At 42.4% G+C, this 13,099-nt stretch overlaps 1 protein-coding gene across 2 annotated transcripts in view; it reads left to right on the top strand.

The window, feature by feature from the left end:
- The window catches only part of ino80 (INO80 complex ATPase subunit), a 40,675-nt gene that overhangs the window by 21,498 nt on the left and 6,078 nt on the right, over window positions 1–13,099 (top strand). For both annotated transcript variants that reach the window (XM_039599175.1, XM_031755137.2), the window contains exons 28-33: window positions 5,742–5,869; window positions 10,839–10,933; window positions 11,352–11,424; window positions 12,027–12,185; window positions 12,302–12,404; window positions 12,490–12,578. In XM_039599175.1, coding sequence (XP_039455109.1) covers window positions 5,742–5,869; window positions 10,839–10,933; window positions 11,352–11,424; window positions 12,027–12,185; window positions 12,302–12,404; window positions 12,490–12,578 — 647 coding nt within the window. The remainder of the gene's footprint in view (window positions 1–5,741; window positions 5,870–10,838; window positions 10,934–11,351; window positions 11,425–12,026; window positions 12,186–12,301; window positions 12,405–12,489; window positions 12,579–13,099) is intronic.

Raw genomic sequence — 13,099 nt, 5'->3', positions numbered from 1 at the left:
CCCCGGCCCTCTGATAGACAGGCACAAAACAACACAGACTGCCAGCCTCACCACATCACCGTCTGACTCTGCCCCTTTTAATCTGCATTAAGCTGGCACCGGTGTCCGTCTGTGGAATTCAGCTTTTTGTTTTTTTGGCTAGCAATGAAAAACAAAACATACAGCCAAGTGTGTAAAGGGATTGTGATTTCCTAGTCCAATTTATGGCTATAAATGTGTCCACAAGAAAGAGCAAATTAAAAAAAAAAAAATCCAGTGTAGACTGAAGGGGGAGACATTAGCCACATTATTTTGCTATGCTGGGATCTTTAAACATGGAAGCCAAGTAATCTTTGTGCTTTGATCTGTGGTAAGTTCTGAGTCGATGCCAGCCAAGGGTAACTAGCAGTAATCTGTCTTAATGACAGAGTTCAGAGTGGGCCGCTGTGGTGTGGTGCGGTGAGGTTCCCCAGCGAAACTTGGGAGTCTTCATCAGACTGTCTGTCTCTTCCGCTGCTTTAACGACTCCTAGAGAACCAAAAGAAGCGTTCCTCTCGCATGTTTGAGGGGAGGCAGTGGTGTATGTGTGAACATGTTCCATATATGCTCCCTCCATCGCTCAGTTTCTGCCACACTTAGTTGTGCAAGCATATTTTTTTCTCTTAAGGGAATTCGTGTTCTTTTTTTCTTTTTTTAATGACTCTCTTTCAGGGCTTCAGAGCAGAGATGCTGCTTTCTGGATGCAGACAGACTTTGTTGGGTGGGGGGGGGTTAAATCTTCACTAAATTCTCCTGTTTTCTGTCGGGCTTCTCACTTCCTAGCTTTCAAATCCTCCCACTGGCATCTGGCTCTTAGCTGTACTGATGCTGTCGCTGTAAGAAAATTAAGTTTCACTCTGATTTTTGTCAATATATGCAGAAGCAGCAAAGTAGTGTCAGGCTAATATTTCCATCATCAGCGGTGCTGAACAAGTGTTGCTCATTGACTTATTGATTGCCCAGTGTAATGTATCATTGTACAGTGAGGGGCTGGTGCTTGGTTCGATCGTTGATTCGACCTGTTCTGTGGCCTCCCATCTGTCTCTCTTTCTCACATAACCATCCATCCATCTTCCTTTACTAACTCATGCTCTGCAAAATCGCTGTTCTTCATCACATCTGGCTCACTTCCCTCCATGTTCAGGGCAGCTCCCCGCTTGACTTTGGCAGGCAACAGCAGCAGAGGGGAAGGAAACAGAGGACAGCATAGAAGATTGTAGTGGCGTATTAATGAAATTAGCGCCATAGTTGGTTTGGGAGTATCAGGCGCCAGGCACCAGGGCTGGGCCGGGGTTAATTAGCTGGCAGCAGGCCTCTAATTGGGTCAGGACCATGTCAGACCCCTGGCTCTGGCCCTGCAGGGATTGGATTACAACGTCGGGGGACAGACAGCAGGGGGAGGGAAGGGGCGAGCGAGAGAGGGTGTGTATCGTGGAGTGGGAGGGTGAGTTTGTAGAAGTGGAGGAGGGAAGGATGGAGAGGCTGCTGGAGGGTGCTACAGTGGATGTAGTAGAATGGGGGTGTGAGGAGGGACAAGGGAGTGCAGCTTAATCTGCCAGCAGGCGGTAAGCATGAAGGAGATGGGGAGGGCCTGGCTGGGTGAATACCTCTGTTAGACTGGATTGGATTGAAGCGGGTGGTGGTGGCGAGGTGGGGGGTGCTGTGAAAGGGGGGCAGGGCAGGTGGTGAAGCTTGATATGTGTATCCATAGCAACGGCAGAGTGGTGTGACACCACATGGGATTTGCTCATGTTTTGGGGTGTGGTCTTATCGCAGTCCTCATCCCTGTCAGGCCATGATTTTAAAGTTGTTTTGTGCCCCCCCCCTTTTTGTTTTCAGTTTTACTCCACAATTTGATTTACACACCACAACATATTTGGACATGATCTCTTTGTTTTGCAATCAGCTACATAATATTGCTGTTGCTATGTCAATGAATTTTAGTGACTCTTTCAAGCCAACACACTGGCTTTTTTAGCTGTATCGACCTTTTCATTTAAATTCCTCCAAACCGTCCATAATTCATGGTACATGCGTAGTTACTATATCCAGTTTGCTCACACTTAAGGGCAGTGGTCCTGCATTTCATTGCCACCACATGTAGCTTATAATGTAAGCGTAAGTGTTACATTGGAATGAGACAGACCACCAAAGTCCTCCCAAATTGTAATTATTCATTTTCTTGGCTTCCCTTTTAAAGAGCATAGCAGCAATATGAAACTGGGGTTTTCTCAATGCAGTACTAAATGCTTTGAACTCTGCAACCTCTCTATAAGCCACATTGCTGTGGGACGATTTCTTTCTGCCTGTTTTCTTGCTTGCCTTTCTTTCTTTCCTTTTTTTATTGTCTTTGTGTTAATAATTTCTCTGTGTATGAATGCAACTCAGAATTCAATATGGTGGTGATCAAGTGATGCCGATAAGCAACTCACAAATGCTGTATCATGGTCACCGGTGTCGTCAAACACCAGAAGGTTGCTTTCTTAAGGAGCAGAGCAGCTTCCCTATTAATTGTCTCCCTCATAATCCAGTCATAAACAAAAGGATTATTGTGACTGACACGTCTCTATATACAAGAATAATAGTATCCAACTGTTTAATATGGGATTTTCTCATTGCCTGTTAATGCCATTCAAGACTTAGTTTAAGTACATGCAACATTTGGTCCTCTTTGGCCGCAAAAATCCTCAGATAGGGGCTTTTAACCTGTCTTAAAACATGACACTGGAGTCTGGAGGCTTAAATATAATCTGCTAAACAGAAACAGATCAGTAGCAGGGGTTTAGTAGTGTTGCCTTATATGAGTATTTGTGTCTCTGCCAAGTGGTGGTTTTGCGCCTGGGTGGTTGGCAGCGTGGCCCGCAAGTGTTAGTCGGTGCCCTTGACTGAGCAGCGGCCCTGGTTAGACTGGCACCTGCGGCCAGGAGGCCCTGTCTGATCTCAGCCACAACATCACCGCCGCCACCACCAGGCTAATCCAGCCTCGCTGTAGCCGGAGCCACCACAGACCCCCTTTCCTCTCCGTCTGTCCCTCTCTGTCTGGACCTTTTTTTTTTTTCTGTTCTGCATGTCTAATCTGCTGCATGCCTGCCTCTCTTGTCTTTTACTTTCTCAATCCATTCACTTTCTTGACGCCAAGGCCAATTACAGGCCTTTCACAGAAGGGTACATTGTGTATCTCATGGTTTGCGGTGCACTGGGCTCTTTGTACACACCGAATGAAACCACAGCAATGCATAACTGCCTATTTTACAGTAAATCAAGTGTCACATTGAATCTGCTTCAGTTGTACTTTAATGCCTTTAGCTATAGGTGTATTATTTAAGCCATTCATTATCCTCCTTAAAGCATTTCCTATGTCATTTCACAATTTTTCTATATTTTGTGAGTTACCTCAATTCATTGTAGATGTTTTCTCTTTTGTGTTTACAATATAACAAGAAAAGACAATAATCTGGAAGAGCATATGTCATTTACTAAATGTAGATCCCTGTCAAAGCTTTAATTTTGCATAATAACAGGAGATAAAACGCTCATCCTGCTAACCAAATCTTTCTAGCAAGTCTTGCCCTTTGGCAACCATCCTGGTAATGCCCCCAAGCAGCTATTTGGGTATTTCGAAGCCTTTGTCTGAATAAGGAGAGAGCGTACCTAATATCAGGACATAACAGTTGTATATTTAAAATGTTCAGTTAAACCCATTACACACACCATGCATGTGCAAAGCTTTATAACATTACAGCTTCTTTAACAGTTCAGCCAGCAGTGCTGTAACTATCAGCTTTCTTTCTACCAGAGTACTAAACAAGTACCATTCTAATTCAGCCTGTATGATAAGCTGTGAAAACATGCAGTACACATACATCTTTTCTTCTATAATGACTAGATGCGCCCTCTACAAAGCTGAAGCTGTGGGTGTAGCAAAAGCACAGTTGGCTCACATGCTTCCCAGTTTGACTGTTAGAGAAATCTCCTATAGATTTGTTTTCATGTCTCCTTCTTTAAAATGTCTCTTTATAAGACCTTCCTTTCAGTTGAGCTGGTTCCAGGTGTTGTTGGTGAACTTCATTGTTTATTGTAATGGCATAAAGTACTTGCGTGATACTGGGTTAGTAGTGCGTAGGTGCTACGTAGAGCTTTGCAGACCCACATTTACATGTTGCTATCTACGCCATACATGGAAAAACCAGTAATGTGGGCTACTCTTATTTATGCAAGTGCTGTTGATCGTCTTTAAGCTTGCTCTTGCTGCAGAGGAGACGGTAGTCATGTTATACAATGAAATTCTTAACAGTGGAGTGAAACCGTTTAAAACAAAACTATTCACTGCAGCCATTGTCTGTGTTTCTCCTACGTGATTCTTTGATATTTGATATTTTGCACTTCTTCCTCTACGTGGTGAACTCCACTGTGGTCTCACTCTTTCATGTTCAAGCCAACTTTTTGACCGGTCAACACACAAACCTTTGCATAATCCTCTTTTCTGCAAATGGACAAAAATACAGGCTACTTGACAAAAAAGCTACGCTTCAGAAAACTTGAACCTTTTTCAGCTTTTCAGCTGTCCAGAAGAAAAATAAAACAAGCAAATTAAAGACATGTATGAATTTAATCCAAAACAAATTTTGTCAGCGTATTCCCAGCAGCTGTAGGTTGTGAGTGTGAGTGAGACCAGGGCTGGATGTATTTGACAGGCTGACACCACTCCACAGTGACCTGTAGGTGAGCTCTCCAATACTTCCCCAGAGCATTTCACCTATTCATCTGTTCTATTAGTTCCTCTTTAACACCTCTGCCAGGCCTGACCTTTTTTCAGAAGGTTATACTAAAAGGTCACAGGTCAGGGTTCAGTCCAAGTACAAATTAGCATAGAAAGGTCCCCTTAAAAAAGATCTATTTGAGTTTGTGGGTCTTATACATTTTAACACAGGTGTACATTTCAAAATTTTTTTGCATGTTTCAAATATGTTCCAGGAGGCTATTATTTTTGAAGGTATCCCAGTCTCTGTTTTTTGCTTTTTGGGGAATGTGTTTTGAATTAATGGCCGAAGCAAAGTGAAGAAATAACACTGGGAAATATTTATAAGCCCAGGTTTGCAGTGCACAAAAGGGCTTGGGAGACAAGAGTCCACCTCATGTGTAAGACTCACTCTCCCATTGGGACTCCCTTGTAATCCTGGCCTGACCCTGTCCCCTGACCTGGCCTTAGGTTCTTCCCACTCAGGGCCACGACCTCTTGGTCAAACACCATCGTGTGCCTGTCACAGGGTCAAATGCAGGCACAGCTTTTTCCTTATTCTACCATTGTGTCAGATGACGTTAATTCCTCATCAGCTGGACATCGAGGAAACCACTTCAGCAGTAGACCCAGGGTCAGAACACCCCCCTCCTTTCCATTGCTCTTGTCGGTAAATCATTTGAAGGGCAGCGAATACCTGATGTGGTATCAACAGAAACATGACCAACTGCCAGGCCTGTTTGTTCACCTTTTGTGCTTTTGTCTAAAATGGAGTGTAAATCACTTTTTCCTCACAGTTTCACTTTGTCTCTTACTCATTCTATCCTTAATTCTCTCAGCTCTCATCAACAGCACAGTCAATCAGGGCACAGGCTTTATTTAAACGGTCACTAAATTAGGGCCAGATTTAGGAGGATCGACATGGAAAAGTTGCTCTGTTGCCACCTGGGTGGTTTGTGTGGTAAAACTTTTTTCCCTCTTTCAGATAAGGAAAGCCTGATTACAGAAAGTGGAAAGCTCCACACCTTGGATATCCTGTTGAGTCGACTAAAGGCTCAGGGACACAGAGTCCTCATCTACTCTCAGATGACTCGCATGATAGACCTGCTTGAGGTATAAAAGCACACATACACAACATACATCTATAAACAGGACAGTTTGTTCCTAATTTTCATTACCTTTGCCCCTTTACAGCCCTGCTTGTTCTATTCATATCTATTCTTTTTATAAGTTACCCTCACACTGTTGCTAAGTGTAGAAAAAGTCATGTCCTGAATTCCATTCAGTAATATGTAACCTGAAGGTGAGTTAAGTCTTTTAGATAACCGCATATATAAATTCCAAGTTTCCAAGTAAGTTGTTTAAGCTCCTCACCCAAGCAGTGTAACCGTTGGGGTGTGGCGCTGCAGCACCTCTAATCAACCCGCCTGTCCCTCGTTGGTGCACTCATTAGCCTGCTAATTAACAGGTGAGGACTAATTAGAGGGGTCTCATCTGCAGGGGAGGCAGCCAGATGGGAGGGATAACTGGGTGCAGCAAGGAAAGCGGGGAAGTGGAGGGGAAAGGGGTGATGGGAGTGGCAGGGTCTTTGGGGTTAGAGGAGAAGTAAATAACGTATGAAAACCGAGACAAAGGTAGATGGATGAGGAAAAGGTGGGAACAAATAAACGATCACAAAATCAGTTTTTCCCGGGTTGAGCTTGGTAAATGAACCTGTATTACTTTTACCCACATGCATGTTTTTCTTTTCAGCTTCTTAGTTAGTTATAATCTTATTGGGAGGTCAGAGGCTGTCAGTTTGGAAGCCAAGATGAAGATCGAAGTGCATTACTGCTCTCTCTACAGGAATATAATGCTGAAACCCAGCCCTGACAGTGATTATGTGTCGACAGCCTCGGTGCACTACTCTATTGTTGCCTCCATATTTGTTGCAAACATCACTATGGAGCCAAAAGCCTCTCGCATGATGTCATTGGGAATTCTGTCCCTATTCACACAGTGCAGAGCCGGTTCCACAGCCAAATCCTTTGATGGTAGATGGACCTGGCCCAGGTGGCTAAGGACTGTCTTCCTGTGTGTCTGGAAAACAGCAAGAATGCCTCATGTTAAAGGTCATAGGAAAACGGCAGTGATGAGAAAGCTCAAGATGGCTTCGATAATGCTGGCTAGTCATTCTGCTTTAGTGTTCTTCTCACTGATTTCCCCACCTATAGTTGTTCCCTCTAGCTATGATTTCCTGATTTAATGAGACAACATTACAGCGCCCTGTGTATCACAGAAGTCATTGTGTATAAATGACCTCATAATGCAATGGGAGGTGGGCGTTGGTTGAGGGGGAGGTTGTATGTGACAGCATCTCCTCTGCTAATGGGCTCAAGGCAACCACGAATGAAATCATACATTCACCCAATTTGGCTTCAGTTTTTTTTCCTCCTCCATGTTTGTCATTGGTCAGAGCTAAAAAATAAAAATAAAAAAAAAATCTGCAGATGGAGTTCATTTTCTGAAAGCGAGTCTCTGACTAAGAGAGTGCGGGAGAAGCTGATGCTGATCTGTGTCATTAGCATCATTGTTTTCCTCACCACTCGGCTGCTGGTTCTTTTGGTGACATCACGCTGTCAGTTGATGGATCATTAAGATTCGGGTGGCCTGAAGAAAAATAACACTGTTTGCTTTCTTTGGCAGCAGCTGATAGTGTAACGGGACCACAGAGTCACTGCCTTCCTATTTAAGCTGAGTTTCTGGGGCTGCTTAGACATCATTTTACTGCACTCCAAGTCTGCAAAGCTTAAAATGCAGGAATGAGGGGAAATGCCCACAGTCTCTTGGAACTGCTGCCAAACCAGAATAGAATTTTGTCTGTAAATGAAGTAATGCAATTTGCCTTTCAGGTGTGCCTTGTTCATTATTCAATTCAGGTAAATTTTATTTATATAGTGCCAAATCACAACAGCAGTCACATCAAGGCACTTGATATTGTTAAGCAGGGACCCTACAATAATACAGAGAACCTCCAACAATCAAATGACCCCCTATGAGCAAGCACTTGGCGACAGTGGGAAGGAAAAATTTCCTTTTAATAGGAACCAGTCTCAGGGAGGGGCGACCAGCTGCCATCACTAGTTTGGGTTCGGGAAAATTGTCTTGGAGTGTTGGAGTGAGACACAGTGACCCATTATTCAATGAAAAGCACGGCTTCTGCCTATATTATTTTGTGGAACACACTATGACTGTTTGTTTGTACGTTTCTGCACACTATGATTGCAAATATAGAAACTCTACAGCCTGTAACACAGAAGGAAAAGCCAGAGAGTGGAGTTTAAGTTACCGTGTTTGTTAACACTGTGGTTTTGATGAATGGATAGTTTTGCAGGTTTCATCACCTTGTCCTTGTCTGAACTGGCTTTCTGTTTATACATGCGACTTTTTAGCAGTAGCTAATCAAAGTTCATGTTCTTGCTTGCTGACATTTTGAAGGTTTCTGCAGTCATTTGGCTCCTGTAATATTGTGGAACTATTTTTGAAGCCAAAATGATCTGAACTGTTGTAGTGAACCAGAGATTGCATTTTTCCTGCATTTCATTCCCCTCAATGCAGCTTGGTCGCTCACTTCTTACTCTGAGAGTTGAGTATGCTGTACTAGAGGGGGATAGAAGGGTCCAGCGAGCTTTCTGCTAAGGTGTGATTTATACTGCTGTGTTAATACATGTCAGAGATATGATGTAGTTTTCATATAGCTTGCAGAAGCCTGCCACACACACCCTCCCCAGACATTTAACGACACGCACACACACTGATTTGTCCGCTCAGTGGCGATATGCTTTGCTTCAGTGAAACAAAATGTTGTCATTTATTATATTTAGCAATTCTCATTTTCTTTGCTATTTCAATCCGTGTATAGACTCTCTCTTCAGCGTTGCATTAATTTAATGCTAAATAACTGTGGCTAAACATTTATTAAGTGAAAAAAATCCAACATGATCTGCTTTTGCAGTCACCATGAGAAACAGAACACAGAGAAACTCGACAGACTGTCATAGGAGCCAATGCCAGATAGCATTTTTGTAATTGCAGAATGATTCAGCCATACATGCAAAAAGAAATGTGCATAGACTACACCATAGGATGTTTTACAAAGTGTTTTTTTCACACATCTGTATTAATGCCTAAAATGGGAAACACTGTTTAATAGTTAAGGTCAGTGAAGTTCTGCTGCTCCTGTGGTCTTGGGCAGGTGTTGTATGTACCATGTCACTGACAGCAGACATAACAGTCTTAAGCGCAGCTCAGTTCTGAAGTGGACTCTGTTTTATTATCGTGCCACAGCACGTTCTTTTCAGTTATTACAGCTGTTGGGTTAAGAACAGTCTGTGACCACGCACACTAATCTAACAGCGTTTGCTTGACTGCGGGGACTCATTTTTAACGGGAAGTTGGGAACAGCCTGTGTGTTCCCAGAGCCACTTTGAAAGAAAAAGCAAAATTGTAATTGGAGTGGATACAAAAGTTTCAGGCATTCTTAAAACAAATTTGCGTTTTCCCATGCGTCGTGAACTTCTGGAAATGTAGGGGTTTGGGGATTTTATGGTTGTTTTTTTGTTTTGTTTTTTTTCTTCTTTTTTTTCTGAAATGTGGTTCATAATGGGCTGATGACAGTTGCATGAAAAAAGCAAACATTTTGTCCAGTCAGGCCAACCGGGACATAGTGCTTGATTTATAAGATTTGTAAAGAAATACATTAGAAAATGAGTGAAAAACTGCAGAAATATCACACTTCACCTACAGTTAGAACAAACTGGATCAGAATATTGTAGAAAATTGCCAGCTGTTGGGATTTATATTTCAGTGTGGCAGTAATCTTGGAAGAAATCCAAAGCATGCTGCAACTAACCAGGACTCCAAGTTTAAACCACAAAAAGGCTGCAGAGGAATTTGATCTCTCAGGTGTAACTTTTCTAAAACTTTGATTCTGCTGATTTAGATGGAGATTAGAAAGACGGCAGCGTTGTGCTGGCAAGATACCAAAGCCCAATTCAACAAGGTTAGCAGCATTTTGGTGAGCGCTGCCCTAATGGTCCCTAATGTAGTGTTCGGTTAGAGCAGATGGGGCTGTTGGGAACAGAGCCAGACACTCAGGGCGATGAGGGGGCAGGCCCTGCCGGGACTGAGGGCCCCGGGTGTCGTGAAAGGGGATTTGGAGGCGGTCATAGAAAACATAGCTTCAAATCATCGTTATCATTGATAATGGCTGTGTGAGGGGAGTTGTTATCTGTGGCCATTTATTGTGACTGGTTCAGGGGGGACTGACATGTTTCACCGAGGAGGTCGCGAGTTCAGGGCAACGCTCAAAGGAAGCTCAGCGAGTCACCTCATCACTGCTGTTGCTCTGACTTCAGAGCTCCTCCCATCAAACCCACACACACAGGCGCACACAGCGCAGCTTAGCAGACTTTGGGGGGATAGAATATCAATCTCTTGATTTCTCAATGCCTCCCTGGGCTCGGATTGAGGTTTCAACTCCAGCAAATGCACATAAGAAATGTGGGATTTTGGGATTTTGGACACAAAATTGCTGTCAGAAAGAAATTCTTACAGCACAGATGAATATTTCTTGACCCTTGAAATTTAACAAGTAGGGCTGCAGGCTTTATCCACTCCTCAGAGAAAGAATAGAATTTCATATTTGAGAGCTTATTAAATTCAGTGTGTAGTTGCTGCTTGCGATCCCCAGAGCAGAGGCTGAAGAACAGTTTGAGATTTGAATTTTGGATTTGAAGTTTGGATAAGTTTGGTTTGCTGGTTTCGAAATATGCGGTGAGGGCGATCTATGAATGCCAAATATTGGCTAATCCTAGAGTTCAGAGTTTTTTTTTTATTAACTAGATGCAGATCTAGTTATTCTAGTTATAAGTTGTGTGAAAATAAGACAAAAGATGTTGTGAAAATGAGAATCAGTTATTGTATATCTACATATTCCTCCATACTGGAAGTAAGCCAACCTTCTGTTCTGTGAAAGACCAGAATAAATGGTCTTTATTTATTAGTAATTATTTTCTTTACTGTCTTTGTCCCATCTTTGCAGGAGTACATGGTTTATCGCAAGCACACCTACATGCGCCTCGATGGATCCTCCAAGATTTCTGAGCGCAGGGACATGGTGGCTGACTTCCAGAGTCGGTGGGTAAAGATAAAATACGACTTAGAGTGCAAGTGGTTGTGCATGCATGAAATAATACGTCACCCATACATCGAAATATATATGGGTGTGTGTGTGTTTAGTCCACATTCTCTGGTTTGCATTAGTACATAGCTCTCAGGCGCCAGCATTACTCTTTTTGGAGGACAACAGAGTTTGAAGTTTATTGGAGTTTACTGAAGTTGCTTTACGGTGCAGGACTTTCACTACTGGTGCACATTTCACATCCTATACAGGTCTTAAGCTTGACATTTTTATTCTTAACTTACATTGTAACTTCATTTAATGGCATGATATGTGGATATTTGTGCTGTAGCTGCAGTTGGAAATGATATCTTCTGATTTTGTCCCCCTCCTGTATTCCCTCCACCCCCACTCCTCTCTCACTGACCTCCACAGAACGGATATCTTTGTCTTTCTGCTGAGCACACGGGCCGGAGGGCTTGGCATTAACCTGACTGCTGCTGACACTGTGAGCCCCTTATTGATACCATATCATAGTTTAAATAGCACTAACATTTGCTAAAGGTCTATATCCAGGGCAGCACACATTCTCCGTCTTGAAACACAGTTTCAGCATAAATAAATGTGTTTGGATAATGACTAAGGAGCATGAATGTGTATGTAATCAATAGGGGTAAACACGCCTCTGAAAATGATAATGTCAGTGTTTATTAACATGTCTCGGTATAAACTCCCTGTAGCCCTGTTCGAGTGAAATTAGCTTTCATGACAATGAGCGTGAAGCGATTGTTAACACAGGACATCTGTCACGTTAAAAGGCAGTTCACTTGGGAAAACACGTCATTGTTATTAGTCTCCGAAATTGCAGAGAAGGGAGTGTCTGTTTCACGCTCAGACTTTCTTCCCCCCCAAAAAAAATTAGACAATGTGGTAAACATGGATAACTTAATTTTAGAGAAAAATATTATGATTTTTTTATACATATATATATATATATATATATATATATATATATATATATATATATATATATATATATATATATATATATATATATATTTTTTTTAAATATTTATTTTTTTATTTTTTATTTTTTTAAATCCTGTGCAGGTTATATTCTATGACAGTGACTGGAACCCCACAGTGGACCAACAGGCCATGGACAGGGCTCACAGGCTGGGTCAGACCAAACAGGTAACCGTCTATCGCCTCATCTGTCAGGGCACCATCGAGGAGAGGATACTGCAGCGGGCCAAGGAAAAGAGCGAGGTGTGTCAAAAATATCCTCTATTCTTTTTAAATCAACAACAACAAAATAACACAAGTGCATAATGGTCATATTAATAACAGAGGTGATTAATGCTTTAATGGTCTTCTGTAATAAGATCCAAAGGGTGGTGATCTCTGGAGGCAACTTCAAGCCAGACACACTCAAACCCAAAGAGGTGGTCAGCCTGCTTTTGGACGATGACGAGCTGGAGAAGAAATGTGAGTGTTTTCATTGGGCAGATGTTACAGTTTCACTGTGAGGGGATGGAAAATATAAAAACAAACATTGTGTCTCTTTCTGTAGTGCGCCAAAGGCAAGAGGAGAAGAGACAGCAAGAGGAGAGCAGCAAGGTGAAGGAGCGCAAGAGGAAGAGGGAAAAGTATGCTGAGAAGGTATGGAACTGATTAACTGAGTTGGTGGCTGCCTGGATGTGGAGTGGAATATGTAGAATACCTCGAGTAGAAACACATGTGAAATGTTAGAGAGAAAGTTGGAATGGAAGAAATTGTAAGGAAGGAAGATAAGGAGACACTGAGAAGAGTCCTGGAAGAAACTTGTACAGAAAGTTTGGTGTTCAGCTCAAGAGTGTAAACTGCAGTCTGTCTGTTAGACGATAGACTCTTTTCTGTCTAACATAATTATAACATTGACCTGATAGTGAAGCTGCAGGAAGGGTCGAGGGGACATTGAAAACATTATGACTTATTCCTTTGAGACGTTATGCAGTACATAGCTGGTGAATCTGACAGAAATCAGGTCACTAGTTTGAGATAGTCAGTGACTAAAGTAGGGTCAGATGGAAGGTCAGAGGTTCATCTAAAATCATTAAATATCTTCCTCTGGGGATCATATCCATACTGGATTTCATGGCAATCTGGTCAGTGGCTGTTGAGTTTTGTCTTGCTCTGAACTC

Source organism: Oreochromis aureus, linkage group 15 (assembly GCF_013358895.1).
Source record: "Oreochromis aureus strain Israel breed Guangdong linkage group 15, ZZ_aureus, whole genome shotgun sequence".
Taxonomy (NCBI): domain Eukaryota; kingdom Metazoa; phylum Chordata; class Actinopteri; order Cichliformes; family Cichlidae; genus Oreochromis; species Oreochromis aureus.
Note: the sequence above shows the minus strand (reverse complement) of the source record. Positions and strands in the feature narration are given on the sequence as shown.